The 27,909-nt window shown below is 49.1% G+C and overlaps 1 protein-coding gene across 1 annotated transcript in view; it reads left to right on the top strand.

The window, feature by feature from the left end:
* Window positions 1-27,909, top strand: part of LOC142365643 (netrin receptor DCC) — a 678,995-nt gene that overhangs the window by 308,918 nt on the left and 342,168 nt on the right. The window contains exons 4-5 of the mRNA XM_075446652.1: window positions 9,723-9,873; window positions 10,198-10,334. Coding sequence (XP_075302767.1) covers window positions 9,723-9,873; window positions 10,198-10,334 — 288 coding nt within the window. The remainder of the gene's footprint in view (window positions 1-9,722; window positions 9,874-10,197; window positions 10,335-27,909) is intronic.

Genomic DNA, 27,909 nt, shown 5'->3' with positions numbered 1-27,909 from the left:
TAATAATCCCACCTTTATCGTTAGCTGTTGGAGTAATCTGCCGCTGTAGTATTGTCTGCTATGGAGGTTCCTTCTCTCTCTCTGAGCTTGTCTGCTGAGCTGCGGTGCGAGATAACGGCAGCAATATGGTGTAATTCCTTCGTCTTTAATGCAAATGGGGTCTGGCTGCTGCTGCCTGGCTCAGCTCCTTCCTCACGGTCACGCCTGTGAGTAGGGGAAGAGTAAGAGCAGCAAAAAGGACCTCGAGAAGGCATTGGGGAGGAGAGAGGTCGATGGTGGTGGTTGGGTAACTACGCAACAGCAGTTGCCTCGTGAGCTCAGGTTTGCTTTGATGCTGAAGTGACTCCGCTTCGTGGAAGAGCAGCTGCAAGGTTAGGCTTAATTAAATGCTTCTAAATATCTGCAGGGTGGGGGTCAGGAGGACGGGGCCAGACTCTTCTCAGTGGTGCCCAGTGACAGGACAAGGGGCAACGGGCACAAACTGAAGCAGAGGAAGTTCCAGCTGAAGATGAGGAAGAACTTCTTCCCTCTGAGGGTGACAGAGCCCTGGCCCAGGCTGCCCAGGGAGGCTGTGGAGTCTCCTTCTCTGGAGATATTCAAGCCCCGCCTGGACACGGTGCTGGTGCAGCCTGCTGTGGGTGACCCTGCTTGGGCAGGGGGTTGGGCTGGGTGACCCACAGAGGTCCCTGCCAACCCTGAACATTCTGTGATTCTGTGAAGTATTCATTATATTTCTAAAAACTACTTAGCATATTCATTACTTTTCTGGGAACTAATTAGCATATGTAAATATCTTTCACGCATGTCTGTTATTGTCTTCGGGGTCCCAAGATGAAGGCCCATCCTCTTCATCACGCTGTTCACTGATTGACCTTTGTTTCTGCACAAACTCAGTTCCAGGATCACGTCCATCGTGTCCTTCAGGTTGTTTGGCTCTGGTCTTGTTGCTCTCCTGGTGCCTCCTGATCTCTGGAGCTTGGCGCCTTTGCCCTCCCAAGGCCGGGCTGTCTGGAGTAGAATTATTTAGGAGTCTCTTTTATCCCACAATTATCCCAATTATTTGCTGGGAACCAAGACCACTTTTGTTTCACTTGATTATTTTGTCTGACGACTCAGTGATAGCTTGTACCCATGTCCTTCTACTACATTCCTTAATGAGAAAACGGGGATCAGTGCAACAGTTACACCGTTAGATCACTGTGCGTGCAGGAATACGAGTTACAGTACTAAGGACTAGTAAAAACTGGAAAATATTAAGGCTTTTTTTGTTATAGTTTCACGTTTCTTACAATCCCCTCTATCAGGCCTTTTCCTTCTTCTTAACCTCAGCAGATAGTGCTAAAGAGTGTTTATTCTTAGATGAAAACAGATTTCCAGCAGATGTGGCCCACTTAAAATACTGAACTTGTGAATTTATTTTCTGTATTTTGGATCTAACCTATTTCAAGTTTATCTTCTCCAGTGCCTATTTGCTGCGGGGGTGCCTTGCCCTGATTCTGATTCGCACGTATAAAAACCAACCAAACAGCAACAACGGACTTGAATAAAAAAACCCCAGCAAAAATGAAAAATAATCATTTATAGCTGCAGAAATGGCAGAGGTGATGCATGAGACCGGAGCCGGGTCCCCTCCACGGTGGATCCGGCTCGTGGCACAAGCTGACCTCGCTGGCACCCTGTTTTGATGCCCGTTTACCGGTGAGGTGACGCGGGCAAGCGCTCTAAGCTGCTGTGGGTGCTGCGGGTGCTTTGGGAGGGGTTTGGGTACCAGAAACCTGAGGGCGGGCTTCCAGTTTGAGGGAGTGAATGGTGGTAAATTAATAATAGTTCAGAAAAGAATTATAAGGTTTTTCTGTACGTAGCCTGCCTTTTAGTAAATACATGGGAAATGTTGTGCTTTATCCAAGATATCTTTATAGAATTGCTGTTAGGGGAGCAATGTTTGGGGGAAGGGGCTCTGTAATCGGCCGTTTTTATGAACGAGATGAAAAACCGATGGCTGGAAACCTCAAGGTACATTTTTTCAAGCAGAAAAAGGTTGAACGCTGGATACCAGTAGTAGCAATTGGAGCTCTTTAGTAATGAATTTTCCATCAGTGGCTTTTAAATCAGGTTTGGGTTTTTAGTCGCTGCCTCAAACCCATCTCCCCTACGAGGAGAGGTTGAGGGAACTGGGCTTGTTCAGCCTGAAGAAGAGAAGGCTGAGAGGGGACCTTATAAATGCCTACAAATATTTGAAGAGGGTGGGTGTCAGGAGGACGGGGCCAAGCTCTTTTCAATGGTGCCCAGTGACAGGACAAGGGGCAATGGGCACAAACTGAGGCACAGGAAGTTCCGTCTGAACATGAGGAAGAACTTCTTCCCTCTGAGGGTGATGGAGCCCTGGCCCAGGCTGCCCAGGGAGGCTGTGGAGTCTCCTTCTCTGGAGATATTCCAGCCCCACCTGGACAAGATCCTGTGCAGCCTGCTCTGGGTGACCCTGCTTGGGCAGGGGGTTGGACTGGGTGACCCACAGAGGTCCCTTCCAACCCCTATTATTCTGTGATTCTGTGATACTGTGACAAATGGAGGGAGCAGCGCAGCCGGCTTGAGGGGCATCGCTCGTGCTGTGGAATTGGGATAATTTCCATCAGAGGTTTTGTTTGTGCCTCGTTAGTAAAGAGCCGTTTGGCTGGGGCGTGCCGCGTCACAAACCATGCCGCCTTCCTTAGCAATCGGGTAATTATGCTGGGTTTTTAATTATGAGTGATATTTGGATGGATTAGGGGGAAAGTATTTTTGTGCTTGGTCAATAGATCCTCCTGAGGAGTTGTCTGTTGGAGGCAAGTGTGGGAACAAGGCAGCGGCGGGAGAGTATTCGCTGTCTTTCCCCGTGGGTTCTTACCAGGAAAATTCCTGGTTACAGAATCCCAGAATGGCAGGGGTTGGCAGGGCCCTCTGTGGGTCACCCAGCCCAACCCCCTGCCCAAGCAGGGTCACCCAGAGCAGGCTGCACAGCACCGCGTCCAGGCGGGGCTGGAATATCTCCAGAGAAGGAGACTCCACAGCCTCCCTGGGCAGCCTGGGCCAGGGCTCCGTCACCCTCAGAGGGAAGAAGTTCTTCCTCATCTTCAGCTGGAGCTTCCTCTGCTTCAGTTTGTGCCCGTTGCCCCTTGTCCTGTCGCTGGGCACCACTGGAAAGAGTCTGGCCCCGTCCTCCTGACCCCCACCCTGCAGATATTTGTAGGCATTTCTAAGGTCCCCTCTCAGCCTTCTCTTCTCCAGGCTGAACAAGCCCAGCTCCCTCAGCCTCTCCTCGTAGGAGAGATGCTCCAGTCCCCTCCTCATCCTCGTAGCCCTCCGCTGGACTCTCTCCACTAGCTCCTCATCTTTCTTGAACTGGGGAACCCAGCACTGGACACAGCACTGCAGATGGGGCCTCACTAGGGCAGAGTAGAGGGGAAGGAGAACCTCCCTCGACCTGCTGGCCACACTCCTCCTAATGCACCCCAGGATCCCGTTAGCTTTGTTGGCAACCAGGGCACACTGCTCAACAACAGATCTCTGTAAGAGCTGGAGTATCTGGGCTATCCCTGCTTCAACAGCATTGCTGAGGTCGCTCGAGAAGCTGGCTGTGTCCTGACCTTTAGCAAAAGAAGGTTACATTTAAAATGCTTATGAAGAACCCTGGGCAATGAGCTATTTTGCCTCTCCCCCCATAGATAAAGCTGATGAGTGCTGTAGTAATATTTATAATAATATTTTACTGGAAGGTTCCTGGTGTATGATTAACGTTATGGAATGGAGCTAGCTTTGAGGATGGTGTCAACGAGCGGACCTTGCAAATTTGGGTGTGCAGAGGAGGGTGGAGTAGTTCCCTTGGAGTTTACCACTGGTTCTGCTCACGAGATGCAACCCACAAAGAAGCCCCCACCAAAAAGGGAATTTGGTAGAGTCGGGACAGCCTTTGCGTTGCTGCTTGGAGATGTGCTTTATGCTAAATAGCGGCGCTGGAGCGTTAATATGGAATGTTTTTTCATACTTATAATAACATTATGACTAATAGTAACATGTTAATAAACTCAGTTATATAAAGAGTAACAAATAATAATCATTAATATTAGTGGCTGTTAATGACTGACTACTATAGACTATGACTACTATACTATTCTATACTATATTCTATATATACTATATACTTTATATACTATTCTGTACTATATTCTCTATATACTATATACTTTATATACTATTCTGTACTATATTCTCTATATACTATATACTATTCTATACTATATTCTTTATATAGTGTATTCTGTACTATACATCTTTCTCCTCTCCAGTGACATTCATGGGGCTGCATCGGAAATCTAGTGTTAGGTTCTTCTCTGGATTCGGTTCCTACCTGGGTCAAAGCACTGCTCCTTAATTGCTTGTGTCTTTGCATCTCAAGGACAACGTAGGTCTGGAATAACGTCTGCCAAAGCTCTGCTGCTCAGCTGAAAGGGAGGGTGTCAAGACGTTGCTGCTTTCTCGCTTCAGCACTGTTCTCCGCTCTCAGGATAGAGGAGAATGGAGTTGTGGAGCCGTTCCTTGCTCTGTTTCAGTTTTGCCTCGAAAACTTTAATGGCTAGGGAAAAAGCTTCCTTCTTTTGTCTTGTAAATACAAACCAGCAATGTCCCTTCTCTACCCCAGCAGTAATAAATTTCATATTATTCTTTTACTGAAGGATCTCAGAGAACAAAGCAAAGGGCCGTAAATATTTTTGTCTTCATTGTGGATGAGGGAGCAGAGTATCTTGCAAGAAATCATCATTAAAACTAGAAATGGGACCCTTGATGCACAGTCTCCCGTTCCAGCAGCGACTTAGCACCGTTTTCCTCGCACTTTAGTTAATCTGTTTTGAAGTTACTACAGTGAGAAGAATGTCTTCACGCTGCGAACGTTACAGTCTTTGTGTGTCCTCGTTGCTTAGATGCTCCCGGTCCCATCCCGTCCCACAGCGCTGCTGAGCCGGGCTTGTGGCTTTTGGGAAGGGAGGGAGGAACGGATCGAAGCAGAAAAATGCTAGCCAAGGGGTTTGGGAGGCAAAATAGCAAAATCCCAAAGTGCTGCCTGCATTCTGATTATACATTTTGATGCATTCTGGAGGTTGGGAGATGGGTATCATTTTAATGACAGATTCCTCGAACGCTGTTGGGGCATAACCTGTTCTTTCACGTTGGGATGAAGTCTTCAGCCTCTAGGCGTGATGGTGAGATCAGGGTGGGGAATTTCGCTGGCCTTCACTGGCAGCAGAGAGCAAAATTGGGGTTGATTTCTACAGATCTTGATCTCTTTTAATCGAATTTAGAAATGCGACTATGAACACCTCGAGATAGCCCGTCACATCGGTGTGACGTTAAAGGCATCTCAGTTCTGTAATTTGCAAGATAAAAAATGCTGCAGGAAAAAAACAAAACCGTACTGGCAAAGTACAATATTATCCATATATGTTGAGAAGAGGTTTCACGGGCGCGATAGGATGGGAGCCTTCTGTCGGTTGAGCGCCGCGTACCAACGCGGTGGTGTGGCACAAAGGAGCTTAGGACAGTGAGGTGCCGTACAACAGGTTGCAACGCATTTTTCTGAAACCATTTCCTTTTTCCAGTAGGTAACGCAGCTAAAATCCTACAGTAGCGCTTTTCTCCTCGCGTGCTGAAGAGCTGTGTCTGTCTGGCCGAATCCAAGTGAGCTCCTTGCAGCTTCATTTGCCTTGAAGGACAGAAATAAATTGCCTTGCCTTGTCTTGAGTTCCACTTGCTTAAGACCAATTTGGTAAGAAGAGTTAAATACATCTGGAAGTCTTATGGATGTGTATTGACCCAAATCCGAGGGTTTGTTGAGAAGAACGGTCAGTGATGGACTATAAAGTATGTTGGTATAATGTGGCAGAACCTATGCCTTTGACATAAGAATGATAAAGAAATGAAATCGGGACCTTTCCCTGCTGCAGAATACATTGTATGTCCTTACTTACATCACAAACAATCTCAATTACTCCGTTAACCATCTGTAGAAAAGGTTTAAAGTGACTTCTTCTAATAAGGCTTTGTGAAGATGTGTTATATTATTTGGCAAGCGGTGTGGTATTCTCAGATATCGGTGTAATGAGGACTACTGAAATGGCGTACGCATCGGTAGATCCTGTTTGTGGTCTTCAATTTCAACTGTGTGTCATCGGTTTAACGAGCATGGAAAATACGTGTAGAGCTGTACCTCGTTACTGCACACTGTGTGCTGGAGAAAAATGCGAAATACGAATCGAGAGGTTTTGCTGTGTTCGGGGAAGAGAAGTTCTTACAGCTCACTGCTTTGTAATTGGGTTTAGGTATATCTGTACGTTCTTAAACATTAATATAAGGATCTTGTTAAAATAAAATCAACAAATAGACCTGTACAGGCTGGAGAGTTGGGCAGAGAGGAACCTGATGAGGTTCAACAAGGGCAAGGGCAGGGTCCTCCACCTGGGGAGGAACAACCCCAGGCACCAGAACAGGCTGGGGCGGACCTGCTGGAGAGCAGCTCTTTGGAGAGGGACCTGGGTGTGCTGGGGGACGACAGGGTGACCATGAGCCAGCAGTGTGCCCTGGGTGCCAAGAAGGCCAATGGGATCCTGGGGTGCATTAGGAGGAGTGTGGGCAGCAGGTCGAGGGAGGTTCTCCTTCCCCTCTACACTGCCCTGGTGAGGCCCCATCTGGAGTCCTGTGTCCAGTGCTGGGCTCCCCACTTCAAGAAAGATGAGGAGCTACTGGAGAGAGTCCAGCGGAGGGCTACGAGGATGAGGAGGGGACTGGAGCATCTCTCCTGTGAGGAGAGGCTGAGGGAGCTGGGCTTGTTCAGCCTGGAGAAGAGAAGGCTGAGAGGGGACCTTAGAAATGCCTCTAAATATCTGCAGGGTGGGTGTCAGGAGGATGGGGCCAGACTCTTTGCAGTGGTGCCCAGCGACAGGACAAGGGGCAATGGGCACAAACGGAAGCAGAGGAAGCTCCAGCTGAAGATGAGGAAGAACTTCTTCCCTCTGAGGGTGATGGAGCCCTGGCCCAGGCTGCCCAGAGGGGCTGTGGAGTCTCCTTCTGTGGAGATATTCAAGACCCACCTGGACGCGGTGCTGTGCAGCCTGCTGTGGGTGACCCTGCTTGGGCAGGGGGTTGGGCTGGGTGACCCACAAAGGTCCCTTCCAACCCCGACCATTCTGTGATCACCAAAGCTGCAGTTTTGCTTCTCGATGCTTAAACAAAACGCGTGAGTTACTCCAGCCATACTGCTCGGGTAGCAGAGCTGACGCTAGCCTTCACGGCGGGGCCGGGAGGCCTGGTGGCGGCTGTGGTTTCGGTGGACTGCGTTGGGTGCAGCCGGTGACGCTGAGGACATGGCCGGTGCCTCCTGGGAGGCTGAGCCCTTGCTGGGGACCTGCCGGAATGGTGGGCACGCTCTGATCTGCAGGGGTTTGAGCCCACAGCGCTCTCCCTCCTCTTGTTTTCTTATTTTCCCTCGTCTTATTTTTTATTACGTCAGCAAAAATGTATTTCATGTCGCTGCAAAATATGAATGTGCTTTCCTGCTTTTTTCCAAGTGCGGAACAGAATTACATAGTGAGCTACTTCGGTGTGTTTTAGGATTTTGGAGCTTTGGCTGATATCCAGCCTGTACCAGCTCTGGAATTCGATTTATCCTGGATGTATTTGAAGAGCCTTTTCAGCCAAATGTATTCCACTAAAGCCTTGGGTTTCAATTATCAATTGCTTCCTTTATCTAAGTTCAAATTTAATCTTCATTGATGTGATTTTCCCTATATTTTCATTTCTGGGCTTCTTACTTCTGCTCCCATCTTCCATCCTAACTAGGATCATTATTTTAATCAGAGACAACCTCTCTGTAATTTCAGAACTAAGTGCTTTCATTGAAGGGAAGGAGACACTCCCGTGTTGAGATCTGAATATTTTTACAGATTTTGTTTGCTTTCTGGTTTTACACATCTATGTTTATCTTTGGACAACTGACTTTAAAGAAAAAAAGAAAATCAAAACAAACCAACCAAACCAAAAAGCTGTACAAAAAAAATGTGGTTTTCTGCTAGTTAGCTACCACGTAGTTAATTATAGAATCACAGGATGGTCGGGACTGGAAGGGACCTCTGTGGGTCACCCAGCCCAACCCCCTGCCCAAGCAGGGTCACCCACAGCAGGCTGCACAGCACCGCGTCCAGGTGGGGCTTCAGTATCTCCAGAGAAGGAGACTCCACAGCCTCCCTGGGCAGCCTGGGCCAGGGCTCCGTCACCCTCAGAGGGAAGAAGTTCTTCCTCATCTTCAGCTGGAACTTCCTCTGCTTCACTTTGTGCCCGTTGCCCCTTGTCCTGTCGCTGGGCACCACTGGAAAGAGTCTGGCCCCATCCTCCTGACCCCCACCCTGCAGATATTTAGAGGCATTTCTAAGGTCCCCTCTCAGCCTTCTCTTCTCCAGGCTGAACAAGCCCAGCTCCCTCAGCCCCTCCTCGTAGAAGAGATGCTCCAGCCCCCTCCTCATCCTCGTAGCCCTCCGCTGGACTCTCTCCAGTAGCTTAGGTCATATGTGTGTTGTGGTTATCGCAGGAGATACCACGCGATCCCCGGACCAAAGGCATCGTGGGTCTGAAATAATTGATGTGTTTAATAATTAAATTATGAATCTGCTGAGTGGTGTGTGGTAACTTCTGCACCGGTTGCACTTGCTGACAACTGTTGTCAAACCCTACCAAATGCACGCAGCTCGTGAACAGGTTGTTGCTGCTTGTGTGGGAGAACCAGCTAATTACTTGGAGATGATTCTGGAAGATCTTGTCGTTGTTAATTTAGTGGGAATATGCGTTTATATCGTGTAATTTTTACGTCTGTGTCAGGAAACAGGGAGTAATGTCTAATGGCTGTCATCCAGCACATTTGTTTCAACATCTGTGGTACGAAAACAAAGTCGTTGTCAAGAGGAGGAACAGATTCACAGAATTGCAGAATCACAGAATAGTCGGGGTTGGAAGGGACCTCTGTGGGTCACCCAGCCCAACCCCCTGCCCAAGCAGGGTCACCCAGAACAGGCTGCACAGGACCACGTCCAGGCGGGGCTGGAATATCTCCAGAGAAGGAGACTCCACAACCTCCCTGGGCAGCCTGTTCCGGTTTGCAGCACTAATCTCTCTACTCAGTCCTTCTGAATTCAGATTTTTATAGTTATTTCGATCTTTGTTTTCTGAATTTTCCCAACTTGATGCTTTCCTTGTCTTCTCTCACCTGCCGTATTTATGAACTTCGGTCTTGCACCTCCGAAATAGCGGCATTAATCCAGTACCGCTCTTCACCTTATGTACATCTCTGGCTGTTCTTGCCATGAGTGAGCCTTTTCTTGTGGCTTTCCAAGACCTGACTTCAACACCAGGCTATAAACAGTCCTTTCTCGCTTTCCCAAAAGCTGGTATTTTTCTGCTGTCAAATTGCTCCCTTGCGTTCAACCTGTAAGCAGCTCCGAGATTGCCATTTGAGATATTTTTTATATGCCTGCACTATGATTTTCTGTTTTTCCCATCAGTAAGAATCTGTGAACGCTGTGGTCGCTTGGGTCCGTTACTGATCCGTCATTTTACATTCCCCGTTCCCAATAAAAAGAATATTTTGTTTTCTTGTTGTTCATTTTTTCCTTTATGGATGCTCACTGTCTCATTTGCTCTCGTAGATCCAGGTCTGCACAGACAGCAGTTTTTCCTGCAGCGACCGTCAAACGTGGTGGCCATGGAAGGGCAGGACGCTGTTCTGGAGTGCTGCGTTTCCGCGTACCCCCCTCCTACCTTCACGTGGCTGCGAGGAGATGAGGTTCTCCCCGTCAGGTAGCTCCGTTTTTCATGGGTCACGTATCTAACGCTACATTTTCTTGAGCGAAGTAAGGGGAAACCGGTGGGTAACGCTTTAAATTCCGCGGGGTGGACTTGGAGGCCATCAGATTTTCCTCCTAAATAACAAAGAAACTGGATGTGTCTCTTACCGGCTGCTACAACTCATCTGGGCACCAAATCCAAGGGTGGAATTGGACCATAAAAGTCACCTGGCTGGTGTTTGAAGTGGGAGCGTAAAGCTATTAACTGTGAAAATCACAACTGAGAATGACTTGCAGCGGGATTTATAGTGTGTATTTTGTGTTATCCATGTTTCAGGTCCAGAAAGTACTCGTTGCTGGCTGGCAGTAACCTCCTCATAGCGAACGTGACGGACGATGACTCTGGGACGTACACGTGTGTAGTCACCTACAGAAACGAGAACAGCAGTGGCTCGGCGGAGCTGTCGGTGATGGGTGAGTACGTGATCTGCGTCCGCTTCGCTGTTCCAAGAGCTCTTCTGATGAAGTCATTCTGGAAAAGGGAATAATTTCCAGACCTACAAATAACTGTACAAGTCCCGTCCCCGCTCTGAGCGGGTGTTCGCACCCGTGGAAACCACGTCCTGTAAATCTTTGAAGCCAGGTCCTGTAGATGTTGAATACCTCCCCCCGTGCCAGATCACCTTTTGGTTGCTCAACATCTCATGATATCGGTTGCTAGTTGCTACTGCTTTCCATACGTGGTCCTTCCCTGTTGTTTCTTCTTCCTGAAGCCTGATTTTTGGCACTAGAACGGGTGTCCTCGTTGGGCACGATGTCAAGCGCAGTGGGTTGAACGTCAGGCTTGTAGCTGCTTCTTTGTTTTTAATGTCATGAGCAGTCAATACGGTAAGATAAGAAAAAATCGCTGTGTTGAGCATCTTCTCCCCAAATTAACCCAAGTCCAAGGAAATTCGTGGAAGACCTCACTTGGCAGCGGTGCTCCCACTGTTAAACCTTACGGAAGCGCCCTGCCAGCAACCTGCTTTCCCCTCCCACTCCTGCCTCGTGGCAAATATTAATGGAATCTGAAATATGCTTGAATCTAATAGCTGCCTTTTCTCTTTTTTCCTGTCTTTAAACCGTTGAACAATAGCAGAGTGCATTAGTGTTATTCAGTCAGATCTGAAGAACGACATAGTTAATACTTAGTCAAACAATAACATTTTTCAATGTGCTTTTCATTTTGCGTTCTGGCTTTCAAGCTTCTGCATGAAAAATACTTTCGTTAGTGAATAGAGGCTTAATTTGGACTATAGGATATTCAGTGCTTGTATAACAATATCCTTTTATCAAGCCATAATAAAATATAATAATTACTGGTGAAGGAGGGTTCGGTTCTACTTTTTGAGGTACATTAATGTAGTCCATTGTTTTACTGGAGAAAAAGAAAAATGTGGCTTTAATTGTGGAAGTTCATTTATTGTGGAGTTGTTTTCATTAGAAGGAATCAAATATTGAATAGGCTGGTAAGTGGCTGGGCAGTATACTTATTTGCCTTAATGAAATACGTTGATTTGAAATCTGCTGTGCGGCAGGTGACTAATTGTCGTTGGAGAAGTAGAAATAAATTCCACTGAGATTTCACCCCAGCAATAGACTGCAGTATCCCTCGGTGAGAGGAACTGAGCTTTGCATTGATTATTGCGTGGATCATTTCTGGCCGTGTCTTTCCAATGCAAACTAAAAGGAGTTCAGAATCGTAAGTCCTTTAAGTACCTTTGGAAAAATATTCCTGTCTGGGTTCAAGCTGTCTGGCTACAAGCTTTGGCTTTGTTATGCCTTCTGCTCCAAGTGTGTCCTGACCTGGATGAAGAGTTAGAGTGTCCCCTCAGCAAGTTTGCTCATGACACCAAACTGGGAGGAGTGGTGGATACACCGGCAGGCTGTGCTGCCATTCAGCGTAACCTGGACAGGCTGGAGAGTTGGGCAGAGAGGAACCTGAAGAGGTTCAACAAGGGCAAGGGCAGGGTCCTGCACCTGGGGAGGAACAGCCCCATGCACCAGTACAGGCTGGGGCAGACCTGCTGGAGAGCAGCTCTGTGGAGAGGGACCTGGGTGTCCTGGTGGACGACAGGGTGACCATGAGCCAGCAGTGTGCCCTGGCTGCCAAGAAGGCCAATGGGATCCTGGCGTGCATTAGGAGGAGTGTGGCCAGCAGGTCGAGGGAGGTTCTCCTTCCCTTCTACTCTGCCCTGGTGAGGCCCCATCTGCAGTGCTTGTCCAGTTGTGGGCTCCCCAGTTCAAGAAAGATGAGGAGCTACTGGAGAGAGTCCAGCGGAGGGCTACGAGGATGAGGAGGGGACTGGAGCATCTCTCCTAGGAGGAGAGGCTGAGGGAGCTGGGCTTGTTCAGCCTGGAGAAGAGAAGGCTGAGAGGGGACCTTCTAAATGCCTCTAAATATCTGCAGGGTGGGTGTCAGGAGGACGGGGCCAGACTCTTTCCAATGGTGCCCAGCGACAGGACAAGGGGCAACGGGCACAAACTGAAGCAGAGGAAGTTCCAGCTGAAGATGAGGAAGAACTTCTTCCCTCTGAGGGTGATGGAGCCCTGGCCCAGGCTGCCCAGGGAGGCTGTGGAGTCTCCTTCTCTGGAGATATTCCAGCCCCGCCTGGACGCGGTGCTGTGCAGCCTGCTCTGGTTGACCCTGCTTTGCCAGGGGGTTGGGCTGGGTGACCCACAGAGGTCCCTTCCAACCCCAAACATTCTGTGATTAAGAAGTATGTGATGGCAACATGACACAGCTGGAAGGATGAATATGAGGTGATGCATACGAGATGATGAAAATCTCCAAGGGCAGATGACAGAAGGCCAAGATGGCCTGGTGCCATGCTTAGCAGTGGCACAGAGATGGGAGATGCCACCCTTGCTGGCTCTTTGTCGTCTCGAGGGGAAAGCGAAGCTGCCTTGCCGAGGCACAGGGCCGTTGTGCTCACCCTGATGGGCGAGCAGAGGTTTCTTTGGTAAAGTTTCTGCGTAGCTTAGGCATAGCGTCGATCTCCACTTCTTATTTTCCCGAGTTAGCCGGCTCCTTTGTGAGAGACTGAACTGAAAAGGAAACATCGTGTTCGTGTGTATTTGCATTAATAACAGAAATTGTTGAAAGGATTCAAAAGAAATTACATGACTAAACCGAGGAGGTGATGACAGCAATCCCCTGATGTCTGCTTTTCCGGAGCAAGACACCAGGGCTACAAATCGGCTCCGGATCTGTTGAGTTGCCGAATCCATCCTTACCTGTAGGAAACTCTGTAATGCACCAATTTCATGTGTAATCATGATATCTCATTAACAGGACGGTTAATTGATAGTTTTATGTTCCTTGGCTAGATAGAAATACGGATATTTCTGTGTGTTTCCTTGTTTATTTAACAGACTGCAAATCGCCCATCAGTATTTTGTAGCAAGACGAGCGTTTTTTGAATATTGACGTAATCCTTTAGTTCTTAATTTATCTGTGGTGCGAAGAGGGAGAAACGAAGCACTTTCAGTCAGAGGGCAAAAAATTTAGCAGCCCCATAATTTCCTCCTCTGAAGTCCGAGTCGACCACGTCAGCTCCAAGTTAGTTACATCGCACGGTAGCAAGGTGCTTTTGACCTTCTAAATAATGAGGCTATTGGCAAGAAACTGTGTGTTTCACAACGGCCTTCCTATTAGTTCTTTGCAAGAGCTAAAAATAACCCTTTGTGTTGGATATTAGCCCAGAATTGCAAGAAGTGAATGAATTTGCAAGAAGAGATAATATATTTTGCGAAATCTTCATTTTGCACCGTGGTCTTTTGGCAATATTTTAGCCCCATCTCCCCGTGTAAGGAAAATTAAAAGGTCCGGTGCAGATCACCTGGTTGCTAGATAAATCATCCGCATGCTCCGTAGCTTTAGAGGGCTTAGTGTTTAAACAACTGTTTGAAGATGATTAAATGTGTTAAGCAGTGTCAGCTGCAGTTGTTTTCCTAAATATTTTCTGGTGTTCAGAAGTGTATTTTGGGCTTGTTCTCTTTTGGCCTCCGAGGGGTTTTTTTGTTGAGCTTTTCTGTTACTGTGCTTTGTTAAGCGAAACTGAAAGTCTGCTGAGCTCTTCTAGCAAAGAAACCCCCTACCCCAACTCTCTAAATGTTCTGAAAGTGGCAGAAATCGGGGGGGAAAAAAAAATTTCCATACCCTATGCCTGCTTGTGGGATCTCACTCTGCTCGCAGCCCAGTTTGGCAGTGGGAGAATGGCCTGGGAGTTCAGGTCTTGGTAGAGATCTGGGAGAGTTCTACTTCCATAAACCCGTTGTTCTGTAGGTGGTCATGACTGGAGTGGTGGGTTTGCTGGTCTGCTGTCACACGTCATTGCTTTTTCTCCCTGGTAGAATTTGGATTGTCCCTTAAAGGTATCAAAGAGCGAACTATAATTGTACTGGTACAGCAGGGGAAGATCATCGCGTCTTCTGAAAGCAGAGAATTCCATAATAATTCATATATTCAGAATTATACTATCGATGCCTGGGATTTCAGGTCTCGGTAGAGATCTGGGAGAGTTCTACTTCCATAAACCCGTTGTTCTGTAGGTGGTCGTAACTGGAGTGGTGGGTTTGCTGGTCTGCTGTCACGCGTCGTTGCTTTTTCTCTCTGGTAGTATTTGGATTGTCGTATGAAAGAGCAAATTATAATTGTACAGGTACAGTAGGGGAAGAGCATCGCCTCTTCTGAAAGCAGAGAATTCCATAATAATTCATATATTCAGAATTATACTATCAATGCCTGGGATTTCAGGTCTCGGTAGGGATCTGGGAGAGTTCTGCTTCCATAAACCCGTTGTTCTGTAGGTGGTCGTAACTGGAGTGGTGGGTTTGCTGGTCTGCTGTCATGTGTCATTGCTTTTTTTCCCTGGTGGAATTTGGATTGTCCCTTAAAGGTATCAAAGAGCAAACTGTAATTGTACTGGTACAGCAGGGGAAGATCATCGCGTCTTCTGAAAGCAGAGAATTCCATAATAATTCATATATTCAGAATTATACTATCAATGCCTGGGATTTCAGGTCTCGGTAGGGATCTGGGAGAGTTCTACTTCCATAAACCCGTTATTCTGTAGATGGTCATAACTGGAGTGGTGGGTTTTCTGGTCTGCTGTCACGCGTCATTGCTTTTTCTCCCTGGTAGAATTTGGATTGTCCCTTAAAGGTATCAAAGAGCAATTGTACTGGTACGGTAGGGGAAGATCATCGCGTCTTCTGAAAGCAGAGAATTCCATAATAATGCATATATTCAGAATTATCCTATTGATGCCGTTGAATCAGGCAGCTGTTTTTTAAATGGATCAAGATTGAGGTAATGGTTTTTAATTCTCTTTTCCTAAAACGTCCGTTAAGGAGGAACAGAGAAGGGGATGGTTTTCCAGTAATATTGGGTCAGGAATGCTGGTGTGAGATACTTTTAGGTCCCTGTTTAAAGTAAGAGGCTTTTTCTTTTTGCTTTTTGCTACTACTTTCTATCTGAAAGGGAGTATTTTGAGCAAAAAGCCCTCACAGTTGCGAACTTTTACCGAGCATCCGTATGTGTGAGCTACAAACAACTTGACTGCAAGTTGGAAGTGGTTTTTTTTTTCTATGCAAATACCATTTACAAGGAAGTTTTTAGGACAAAGTTTTTTTTAGCACAAGTTTTATTTGCCGTTGCGGAAGAAAAGCTGCATTAGAAGTGTGGCCATGTGAGCCAAGCGGCGTAGAAAATGGCCTAGGTCTTTTTGACAAGAATGAGCGATGGTAGAGCACCCGCGCATCTCGGTCGCGTCCCTTTTTCTTGTTTTACTTCTGACTCTGCTGCATAAATTCCTGTAGCAAAATGGTTATTCAGCAATCAAGGTCGTGGAAAGTACTGAATGAAGCAGGGGCGGATCGCGTCGTTGCGTGCGAATCGGTTAGGTAGGGAGTAGTGTTAAGAAGGAAGCCTGCATCACCGTAACGTGGTTTGACACACCAACGAAGGCGTGAAAAATGAGGAGCCTTCTGACGTTCCCTTCGTGCGCGCTGCTTAAGCTGAGCTCGCACGGATGCACCATAGAATCACAGAATGGTCAGGGTTGGAAGGGACCTTAAAGATCATCTGGTTCCAACCTGCCTGCCATCAGCAGGGACATCTTGCACCAGCCCAGGGTGCTCAGAGCTCCAGCCAACCTGGCATTGAAACCCTGTCAGGGAGGGGGCAGCCACAGCTTCTCTGGGCCCCCTGGGCCAGGGCCTCACCACCCTCACGGGGAAGAATTTCTTTCTAATCTCAATCAGCCCTCTTTTAGTTTAGAGCTGTTCCCCTTTCTCCTATCACTACCCACCCTTGTGAAAAGCCCCTCTCCATCCTTCCTGTAGCCCCTCCAGGCACTGGCAGCTGCTCTAAGGTCACCCCGCAGCCTTCTCTTCTCCAGGCTGAACAAGCCCAACTCCCTCAGCCTGTCCTCGTAGGAGAGGTGCTCCAGCCCTCAGATCATCTTCGTGGCCTCCTCTGGACCCGCTCCAACACATCCATGTCCTTCTTGCGTTGGGGGGGCTCCAGAGCTGGACGCAGGACTCCAGGTGAGGTCTCAGGAGAGTGGAGTCCTGGAATATTTACAAAAGCAGTTTGTCTGTTGCTAATGTTAGAAGTCAAACCCTGTGATGTACCCTGTCGCTACATACTCATTGAGGAAGAATTTCCAAAACACAGAAGGTTACCGGGTGGGATTAACCTGTCAGGAAGCGGGCAGAGCTCCGGCGGATGGACGTTGCAGCAGCTCCGCGGAAGCTGGTGGACCCAAGAAAATTGGAGTTCATGTGAGGATCTGTTCCTCTGCGATGCCACGCTGCGGGGCGAATCAAACTTGCTCGTGTCTTGCTAGCTGGTTGAAGAAACCGAGTGCAGAATAGACTAGTTAATTATCTTCTGTGCTGAGTTTGAAGTTCTTTATGGAACGGGGCGTGTGTATACATGAGCTGGGAGGAAAACGCAGCATGGTAGTCTACGATAGATATCATGATGGTTTACTTCAGGCAAAATCAAGACAAAAATCTCTCCCCACAGCAAAGACTGCCTCTTTCCTATTTTTTTCCTAGATAAATTTCAATACTGAAGAGTTCAGTGTTGATGGAAGCATTGATACCATTCATTATGTTTCCTTCATAGATGGCTTTGAGGCTGATGTGTCCACGTAGGTTTTGCATCCCTACAGCTCCTCTGTCCAGTCAAGCAGGCAGAAATGTCCGGTGTGGTGTCTTTATGCCCTTTCCCAGGAGGTTGATGGGGCGGAGTCACCCAGTTCTCACTGAGCTGAGAAGCACTTAATGGTACCATCAGCTGAAAATATGGAAGTCAAATATCTAAATTAGGCACTGGGGAGAGGCTTCTTTTTCAGACTATTCACAGAATCACAGAATGTTTGAGGTTGGAAGAGACCTCTGTGGGTCACCCAGCCCAACCCCCTGCCCAAGCAGGGTCACCCACAGCAGGCTGCACAGGACCGCGTCCAGGCGGGGCTGGAATATCTCCAGAGAAGGAGACTCCACAGCCTCCCTGGGCAGCCTGGGCCAGGGCTCCGTCACCCTCAGAGGGAAGAAGTTCTTCCTCATCTTCAGCTGGAACTTCCCCTGCTTCAGTTTGTGCCCATTGCCCCTTGTCCTGTCGCTGGGCACCACTGAAAAGAGTCTGGCCCCGTCCTCCTGACCCCCACCCTGCAGATATTTAGAGGCATTTCTAAGGTCCCCTCTCAGCCTTCTCTTCTCCAGGCTGAACAAGCCCATCTCCCTCAGCCTCTCCTCATAGGAGAGATGCTCCAGTCCCCTCCTCATCCTCGTAGCCCTCCGCTGGACTCTCTCCAGTAGCTCCTCACCTTTCTTGAACTGGGGAGCCCAGAACTGGACACAGCACTCCAGATGGGGCCTCACCAGGGCAGAGTAGAGGGGGAGGAGAACCTACCTCGACCTGCTGGCCACACTCCTCCTAATGCACCCCAGGATCCCATTGATCTATTGATGTGGGGCAGGCAACTGAAGCTCTGCTGGAAATATGGGGTTTATGTGCTGAAACGTAACCAGGCTTGCAAAGATGAAGGTGCTGGACGAGATGGATCGATAACTCTTTCTGTGTTCACTCCCCTTTGTTTAGAGAATTAAAAAAATGTATTGCCTAATCAATAGCTTTCCGTGGCTTTGTGGGAGCCAGTTGTATTTTCCATCCACAAGAAATACATTGGGAAACATTTCCCTTTGCAAGCTGTGTCCTGCCATTGCACTGCTAACGGGGAGCACGGTGCAGTCACCCGCTTCATCAGTGACCTGGATGAAGAGTTAGAGTGTACCCTCAGCAAGTTTGCTGATGACACCAAACTGGGAGGAGTGGTGGATGCACCAGCAGGCTGTGCTGCCATTCAGCGAGACCTGGACAGGCTGGAGAGTTGGGCAGAGAGGAACCTGATGAGGTTCAACAAGGGCAAGGGCAGGGTCCTGCACCTGGGGAGGAACAACCCCAGGCACCAGTACAGGCTGGGGTGGACCTGCTGGGGAGCAGCTCTGCGGAGAGGGACCTGGGTGTGCTGGGGGACGACAGGGTGACCATGAGCCAGCAGTGTGCCCTGTGTGTCAAGAAGGCCAATGGGATCCTGGGGTGCATTAGGAGGAGTGTGGGCAGCAGGTCGAGGGAGGTTCTCCTTCCCCTCTACTCTGCCCTAGTGAGGCCTCATCTGGAGTCCTGTGTCCAGTGCTGGGCTCCCCAGTTCAAGAAAGATGAGGAGCTACTGGAGAGAGTCCAGCGGAGGGCTACGAGGATGAGGAGGGGACTGGAGCATCTCTCCTACGAGGAGAGGCTGAGGGAGCTGGGCTTGTTCAGCCTGGAGAAGAGAAGGCTGCGAGGGGACCTAATAAATGCCTACAAATATCTGCAGGGTGGGTGTCAGGAGGATGGGGCCAGACTCTTTTCAGTGATGCCCGGTGACAGGACAAGGGCCAACGGGCACAAACTGAAGCAGAGGAAGCTCCAGCTGAACCCGAGGAAGAACTTCTTCCCTCTGAGGGTGACGGAGCCCTGGCCCAGGCTGCCCAGGGAGGCTGTGGAGTCTCCTTCTCTGGAGATATTCCAGCCCCGCCTGGACGCGGTGCTGTGCAGCCTGCTCTGGGTGACCCTGCTTGGGCAGGGGGTTGGGCTGGGTGACCCACAGAGGTCCCTTCCAACCCCAACCATGCTGGGATTCTGTGAAAATACCATTATGGGGGTACCCTGCAACTGATGGCAAAATGTTAGTTGCTCCCTTGAAGGATTTTTTTTTTTTAAGTATACTTAAGAAATTATAAATGACGGTGCTGGCAGAGCTGCGGAACGCTGTGACGGAGTCGAGGAGTTCTTGGCACTGGCGCGGGGTTGTGCTGGCATCGCCAGCGAACTGCGAAGCCCCACGCGGTGCCGCGGGTTTTCTGGGGCAAAGCTGCCGGAGCCCTGGCAGCTTTTTAGTGTTTGCCTGGATCTCGGATCTGTTTTGCCTTCTTGAGGGGGGCATCTGACGAGAGGGGAAAGAGAAGGGTGGCGATGGCATCGTGGGGGCAAAGGGGCTGTCCTTGCTGAGCCTGGTGTGTGAGAAGTATTTTATGAATAGGAGACTTGAAGATGGGGTGCACGACAGCGTATGCTTGGCACTGCTGCTGTTGTGCTGAGTCAGCGCAAGGGCCGGAATCAGCAGAGGTTTGCAGAAAATTTTTCAGTTTTAAGTGTGAACGCGCTCGATATTCTGATGCACTTTTTTTAAATGTATCTTAAACACTGAGCATGATTACTGACTTATCCAGCACCCTCAACGAGCCAAGAATCTCACGTCAGGACTGGCAGCCCTTGAGAGAGACAAAATATTTGAGTAGGCGCCCGTGCAGACATCTTTGCTGCAAATTTGCAGCCGATGAAATCTGGTTTTCCTTTTTTGACAGCGTTATATCAAATCTGTGGAGCTTCCTATCAGGGTGTTGCTTTGGGACCAGCGGATTTGTAGATTGAGTCAGGGTTTGGCGTTGTTTTAATGGGCGTGAGCACATTCAGCTCCATAGAAAACAGGATTTTGAAAGTCTCTCTTTGTGTGTTTTTGTATATATGGGCAGAAGACCTGGGTAGATGAAGACCCGTGGAGACGAAGACCTGGGTAGACGAATTTCTCCCCTCTGAGGGTGACAGAGCCCTGGCCCAGGCTGCCCAGGGAGGCTGTGGATTCTCCTTCTCTGGAGATATTCATGACTCACCTGGACAAGGTCCTCTGCAGCCTGCTGTGGGTGACCCTGCTTGGGCAGGGGGTTGGACTGGGTGACCCACAGAGGTCCCTTCCAACCCCGACCATTCTGTGATTCTGTGAAGACCCCAGGTAGACGAAGACCCCAGGTAGACGAAGACCCCGGTAGACGTGTGAACTTCAGGATTGACTTCATCCTTTGTGGGAAGAAGCATCCGCTTCCATATAATTATACAATATATTAATTATATTTAAGTATTGTATAGTAGTATGAGCAGATATATTGTTATGTAATAATATAAGCAGATGTTATTCTGTACCTATTTACAGCAAAGTTTCTCCTCACTTACTCTGGTGCTGTTGACGCTGGCGGTGAGGCTGGGTTGGAACGAGCAGCAGTCTGATTTAGGAGAATTTCTGCGTAGGGTTTTTTATTTTTTTCCCCAGTCCTGTCTGATATCTTATTTTGCTGTTCGAGCAGTTTGACGGATATGTTCTGGGTGATTTTCCTTTAATGGAGCGTGTGAATAATGAGATGAATGCTTGCGGGTGGAGGGAGGCTTACCCTGGTAATGGTGTGCGGTTGAAGGACCGTCAGCTAATTTTTATTGCCGTGGATGGAATGGGAGTTGAGTGCCTAATTCAGACCATTCTGGAAATGTAATTCTTGTCAATGCACCCTGAGTATTAAATACTTATTCAGCGCCTGACACTTGTAAAAAGCACCTGAGTGAAACTCCAGTGTTGCCATTTTCTGATAATGGTGTTTAAATTCAATCCTATTAAAAAGAAATACACCTAACAAGCTCTGTGATACCAGTGCTCACTTGGCTGATCATAGGAAAATTGTTATGTCTGGGTATGGTCTACAGGTTGATGTTGAAGGGAAAAAATGTTAATACAAAAATCCCTTTGTATCCATGGGAGAATGAACATTGGGAAGTTAACTACAGCAGATCTATGCGTAGTCTGATTTTGCGACTTTGCATTTTGCGGATCAGCTTGCAGTAGTTGCAGAGACTTTCTGCCAACTCTGTTCTCTCCGTCGAGGGAGGGAGCTGGATGTGAGTGGTCAATGAGGCGGACTGAGAACTGGCTGAAGGGCAGAACTCAGAGGGTTGTCATCAGCGACGCTGAGCCTAGTTGGAGGCTGGTAACTAGTGGTGTCCCCCAGGGGTCAGTACTGGGCCTGGTCTTGTTTAACTTCTTCATCAATGACCTGGATGAAGAGTTAGAGTGTACCCTCAGCAAGTTTGCTGATGACACCAAACTGGGAGGAGTGGTGGATACACTGGCAGGCTGTGCTGCCATTCAGCGAGACCTGGACAGGCTGGGGAGTTGGGCAGAGAGGAACCTGATGAGGTTCAACAAGGGCAAGGGCAGGGTCCTGCACCTGGGGAGGAACAACCCCATGCACCAGTACAGGCTGGGGCGGACCTGCTGGAGAGCAGCTCTGTAGAGAGGGACTGGGAGTGCTGGTGGACGACAGGTTGACCATGAGCCAGCAGTGTGCCCTGGGTGCCAAGAAGGCCAATGGGATCCTGGGGTGCATTAGGAGAAGTGTGGGCAGCAGGGTGAGGGAGGTTCTCCTTCCCCTCTGCTCTGCCCTGGTGAGGCCCCATCTGGAGTCCTGTGTCCAGTTCTGGGCTCCCCAGTTCAAGAAAAATGAGGAGCTACTGGAGAGAGTCCAGCGGAGGGCTACGAGGATGAGGAGGGGACTGGAGCATCTCTCCTAGGAGGAGAGGCTGAGGGAGCTGGGCTTGTTCAGCCTGGAGGAGAGAAGGCTGAGAGGGGACCTTCTAAATGCCTCTAAATATCTGCAGGGTGGGTGTCAGGAGGATGGGGCCAGACTCTTTCCAGTGGTGCCCAGCGACAGGACAAGGGGCAACGGGCACAAACTGAAGCAGAGGAAGCTCCAGCTGAACATGAGGAAGAACTTCTTCGCTCTGAGGGTGACAGAGCCCTGGCCCAGGCTGCCCAGGGAGGCTGTGGAGTCTCCTTCTCTGGAGATATTCAAGACCCGCCTGGACGCGGTGCTGTGCAGCCTGCTGTGGGTGACCCTGCTTGGGCAGGGGGTTGGACTGGGTGACCCACAGAGGTCCCTGCCAACCCCCAACATTCTGTGATTCTGTGATTCCGCTGCCAGAAACATCGGGACATGGAGGGAGCTGTGCCCTGTCGCGGTCTGGGGTACAGCGCAGGACCTGTGGGGATGTCCCGCATCCCGGTGGGAGAGGGCCTGGCGTGCTGCCCCGCGTTCCTGCGGCAGCACTGGCTGGGGTTTCCTCTCTCGGCTCTAGGCTCCGTGGGGCTTGGCGTCCATCGCTTGAGTCTGGTTTTGCTTCTGGGCACGGGTGCTACAGGAGGTTTAGAGAAGCCTGAATAACTTTGGGAGGCAGTTCTGACCTGGAGCAATACTGGGGAGCTGCTTACCCTCTGGAGACAGGCATATTTCTATTTTTTCTGTTTGCTTGCTTGCTTCCCGGTTTGTTTTTAAAATATGATTTTGAGCTGAGTAACATGTGGGGGAGCCTCAAGTCCTGCAAAAGTTCCTGGTGACGTGGACTCGGTGAGAAGCCTTTGGGGTAGAAATGTGGGTGAGCTGTTGGGGGTCACCTTGACCTTCAGTGAACTTTGGGAGCTGATATGTCCCTTGGAAAATCTCCTTCATAGGTCCAATGCATTTTTCAAAAGTTTGCCACCAAGGAACCCCTTTTTGCTTTCGAGGATCCCCTTTTTGCCACCGAGCAGTTCCTTGAAGATCTTGTTGCACAGAAGGTTTTTGATCAGTGTTAATGTGTAAAGCTGGAAGGGGGGGAATGTGGGTCTTCTGCGTTAGCGGTAGTGGGAGAATCTTGGCTTCGTTGGTAGGACTGAGACAGATGCGATACCAGAAAACCAACAGCTGCTGTTCCACCAACTTTTAATGTATATTGGTGTTTTAAAAAACCACTTATTTTCTTTATAAAGTCCCTATTTTACAAAAGAATTAGCATTATTGCTTTAGAACTGTGTCATTGCTACAGAACGCTTGTTACTGCATTTTGGCATTTACATTGAAGTGTGAAATAAATCTCTTTTCTGAGCATTGAACGGGCTTAGACTTGGACTTGATGATCTTAGAGGTCTTTTCCAACCTTAATGATTCTATGATTCTATGGAAACACCGGGAAACCCAGAGAAGAGGTGTGTTTGCTTTCGCCGCACAGCTCCTCAGCGATGGCATCTGCTTGTTCAGCTGCTTCTGCGAATGTCGAATAATAACGCCAGGAGTTTTTCATAGCAGGGTATTTTAATTAATGGACGAGCACGCTTTCGCACCGTGCGATTTCCAGTCAGGAGAGCATGGCGTCTGCTTTCTGAAGACACTGAAAACGACGAGTAAAGACGATGCGCATGAAAGGAGTTTCCCCATATTGCTGTCCGGATTTGAGAAATGAAAACAGCGGATGTGGGCTCACATTTTAAACAGCTTGTTTTAAAAAAAAAAACAAACCCAAAAAACCAAAAAAAAACCCCAAACAAAACCCAAAGTTGTGGAGTTAAACTCAATGTTTCAAGCAGAAAGCTTCCCGTGAGTGGTTCCCCATACTTCACCTGACCCTTGGCTCTTCAGCTGTGAGTGAGGCCTCATCTAGAGTCCTGTGTCCAGTTGTGGACTCCCCAGTTCAAGAAAGATGAGGAGCTACTGGAGAGAGTCCAGCGGAGGGCTACAAGGATGAGGAGGGGACTGGAACATCTCCCCTACGAGGAGAGGTTGAGAGAACTGGGCTTGTTCAGCCTGGACAAGAGAAGGCTGAGAGGGGACCTTATAAATGCTTACAAATATCTGCAGGGTGGGTGTCAGGAGGATGGGGCCAAGCTCTTTTCAGTGGTGCCCAGCGCCAGGACAAGGGGCAACGGGCACAAACTGAAGCAGAGGAAGCTCCAGCTGAACCCGAGGAAGAACTTCTTCCCTCTGAGGGTGACGGAGCCCTGGCCCAGGCTGCCCAGGGAGGTTGTGGAGTCTCCTTCTCTGGAGATATTCAAGCCCCCCCTGGACGTGGTCCTGTGCAGCTTGCTGTAGGTGACCCTGCTTCGGCAGGAGGGTTGGACTAGATGACCCACAGAGGTCCCTTCCAACCCCTACTATTCTGTGATTCTGTGACTTTCTGGTGCGTTGCTTTGTCTCAGTGGAGAGAAGAGCCTCCAGCTGGGTGGCTGCTGAGGACAACCTCTTATCTCCTGCACTACAGACGGAGAACCGCCTGAATACATATTGTAGCGAGTGAAGTGGTTTCTTTTGCCCTTGGAGTGGTTTGCTCTCTATTCCCGAGCTCTCCAGAGTAATTTCTGCGACAAAGTGCTTGAGAACAAGTCACCCTGGTACTTTCAGAAGACAGCCGATATATGTAGATCTCATTGCGAAGCGCACTCATCGCATTTACAAATAAATAAATTGCTTTTTTTGTCTGGGTCTTACAGCCTCGTTTAGTTTCAGATGGGCACGGGCAGTTACCGGTGTGAGGCAAGGTTTAAATATCCAATTTGCCACTACCCATCCCGTCAAGTTTAATATGTATATTAAACTACCACGATTCTGGATGCGCTAATAGCGGTCTGCACCTTCGGTCCGGTCGTGCTCGTGAACTGGCACGGTCACGTTCAGTGAGAAACTGGGACAACTGGATACTTAAACCATGCAGTTTTATTTGTGCAACTGGTATAGAGGTGTTTTGAATTGCCAGTGGTAGTGACTGTCTGCAAGAAAGCACGTGCAAATATCATATTATTAAGTATAAAACACGTGAAAAGGTTATAAATAATACAGGCTGGCTATAAACGTTAGGGAGTAACTCTCTAGAGAGATTTCTAAGATTCCCCAGAAAAGGGTTTAGTCTAAGTCTCACCCAAGGTGTCCCAAGGCAGGGAGAAGCAAGGCTCAGCCCGTCGGCCGGTCCCGGTAGTCAGAGACAGTCTGAGATGGAGTTTCCCTTGACTTGCTCACCATGTTATCTTCTTCTCCCAAAATCCCCCATTTCCCTGGCTATTTTTATATCCTTTCTACATTTAAGGTGGAGTTTGAGTGACTGCAGTCATAAGAACCTTTTATCATGGTTGGTGTAAAATTCTCTCGCTTCACATTTAAAGGTAGAGTTTACAAAAAATTGAGGGTGCAGACTCGAAGAGGGGTGGTCGCACCTCGGAGGCAGGGAGCCTTATTAAAATGATATGAAAACGAGCAAAGTTCACGAGAGGGTAGCACCTTGGCAATGTTTGGAAAACCTGTTGGCTCAGGGGGCCAGTGACCCTGCTTGGGCAGGGGGTTGGACTGGGTGACCCACAGAGGTCCCTTCCAACCCCCACCATTCTGTGATTCTGTGATTTATCAGTTCGAGAGGACCATCTCTTCCCACTTTATCATCACGGAGCGTGGCCATGGAGTCTCCACCCTGCTCCATCCTCTGTGGTGTGTTGCAGGGAGTTGCTGTGTATTTTCCTCGCGTGCCTGCTGCAGCCGTGTCCCATCCTTAGAGCTCCTTTGGATTTTATGCTTTTCCTCAGTGGGTGAACAATGCTACGTTTTCCATGTAAACTTTAATTTTCAGATGCAAAACCTTAATTTTACTAATAATTCCACAGGTGGGTTGTGATTTCTCAGCGGCCCTTCCAAGCGCGAGTTTTGTCATCGTTAGCAGAGTAGGTTTGGTGGTGGAAGACAAAATATGATTTTTTTTTTTTTTTTTTTTTTTTTTTTTTCTTTTCTTCTCCTTGAAATGTCTCATCTGTAAAAGGAGACTTCGGGATGAGTTTCCCAGGTAAGAGGAACATTGGCGTCGCTGCGCTGACATGTTACTCATAATAAATATATCTAGTGCTATTCCCATGACTTTTCCCAGCTTTTGCTGTGCTTCAGATTCCTAAAAGTGTTTTAGGTTGGCTTTGGAGGTGCGCTTGCGCCTTGCCGGGAAGGTATTTACAGCTCCTAGTAGTAGTGGTGAAGAGAAGGCTGAGAGGGGACCTTAGAAATGCCTCTAAATATCTGCAGGGTGGGGGTCAGGAGGACGGGGCCAGACTCTTCTCAGTGGTGCCCAGTGACAGGACAAGGGGCAACGGGGACAAACTGAAGCAGAGGAAGCTCCAGCTGAAGATGAGGAAGAACTTCTTCCCTCTGAGGGTGACGGAGCCCTGGCCCAGGCTGCCCAGGGAGGCTGTGGAGTCTCCTTGTCTGGAGATATTCCAGACCCGCCTGGACGCGGTGCTGTGCAGCCTGCTGTGGGTGACCCTGCTTGGGCAGGGGGTTGGGCTGGGTGACCCACAGAGGTCCCTGCCAACCCCGACCATCCTGTGATTCTGTGGTTCTGTGACTGTGAGACTACTTAGATTCAGCGTTCGCAGTGTGTGTATTCCAGGTGCAAGGGAGAGGCTCTCAGAAGCCTTTTGAGCAAATGGTTCCGATTGAGTTGAACTACAAAATATTGAACAGAGCATACTACAGGCTTCCTACGAGCTGCTGGGTTAATACATACATTTATTAGCTTAGACAGACAGTCTGCTCTGCCAGGGGATGGAGTGAACTCAATTTAGACGCTGGCTGCGTCGTCCTTCGTAGGGGCTGCGGAAACAAGCTGGCGCCGGCTTCGCCGTGACCGCGAAATAATTGCGGCTTGTGAAATAACAGGATTCCTTTTTTTTTTTTCCTGCCACCCAAGGGAGATGTTCAACACAAGCACGGGTTCTTTTTTGTGGGCGTATTTAGATGTACAGTTCCCTGGTTAACAGAACAAAAATAATTTTCTGTTAACCAGGTCACTATACATCTAAATACGCCCACGAAAAAGAACCTGTGCTTGTGTTGATTTTGTTCTTCGTGTAATTGCATGTCCTATTGCAAAGTCTGACTGTAACGTGGTCCTGGCCTCTACAAAAGCTGCTGAAGTGGCAATGTTCTCCAGCGGAGACGGAGCGCAGCCAGGCAGCGCTCGTGACAGTATTTATTATATACAATATACAATATCACAGAATCACAGAATGGTCGGGGTGGGAAGGGACCTCTGTGGGTCACCCAGTCCAACCCCCTGCTCAAGCAGGGTCACCCATAGCAGGCTGCACAGGACCTTGTCCAGGCGGGGCCTGAATATCTCCAGAGAAGGAGACTCCACAACCTCCCTGGGCAGCCTGGGCCAGGGCTCCATCACCCTCAGAGGGAAGAAGTTCTTCCTCATCTTCAGACGGAACTTCCTGTGCTCCAGTTTGTGCCCATTGCCCCTTGTCCTGTCACTGGGCACAACTGGAAAGAATCTGACCCCGTCCTCCTGACACCCACCCTGCAGATATTTAGAAGCATTTCTAAGGTCCCCTCGCAGCCTTCTCTTCTCCAGGCTGAACAAGCCCAGCTCCCTCAGCCTCTCCTCGTAGGAGAGATGCTCCAGGCCCCTCCTCATCCTCGTAGCCCTCCGCTGGACTCTCTCCAGCAGCTCCTCATCTTTCTTGACCTGGGGAGCCCAGCACTGGACACAGCACTGCAGATGGGGCCTCACTAGGGCAGAGCAGAGGGGAAGGAGAACCTCCCTCGACCTGCTGGCCACACTCCTCCTAATGCACCCCAGGATCTCATTGGCCTTCTTGGCAGCCAGGGCACACTGCTGGCTCATGGTCAACCTGTCGTCCACCAGGACACCCAGGTCCCTCTCCGCAGAGCTGCTCTCCAGCAGGTCCGCCCCAGCCTGTACTGGTGCATGAGGTTGTTCCTCCCCAGGTGCAGGACCCTGCCCTTGCCCTTGTTGAACCTCATCAGGTTCCTCTCTGCCCAACTC

This window comes from Opisthocomus hoazin, chromosome W, assembly GCF_030867145.1.
Source record: "Opisthocomus hoazin isolate bOpiHoa1 chromosome W, bOpiHoa1.hap1, whole genome shotgun sequence".
NCBI classification, from domain to species: Eukaryota; Metazoa; Chordata; class Aves; order Opisthocomiformes; family Opisthocomidae; genus Opisthocomus; species Opisthocomus hoazin.
Note: the sequence above shows the minus strand (reverse complement) of the source record. Positions and strands in the feature narration are given on the sequence as shown.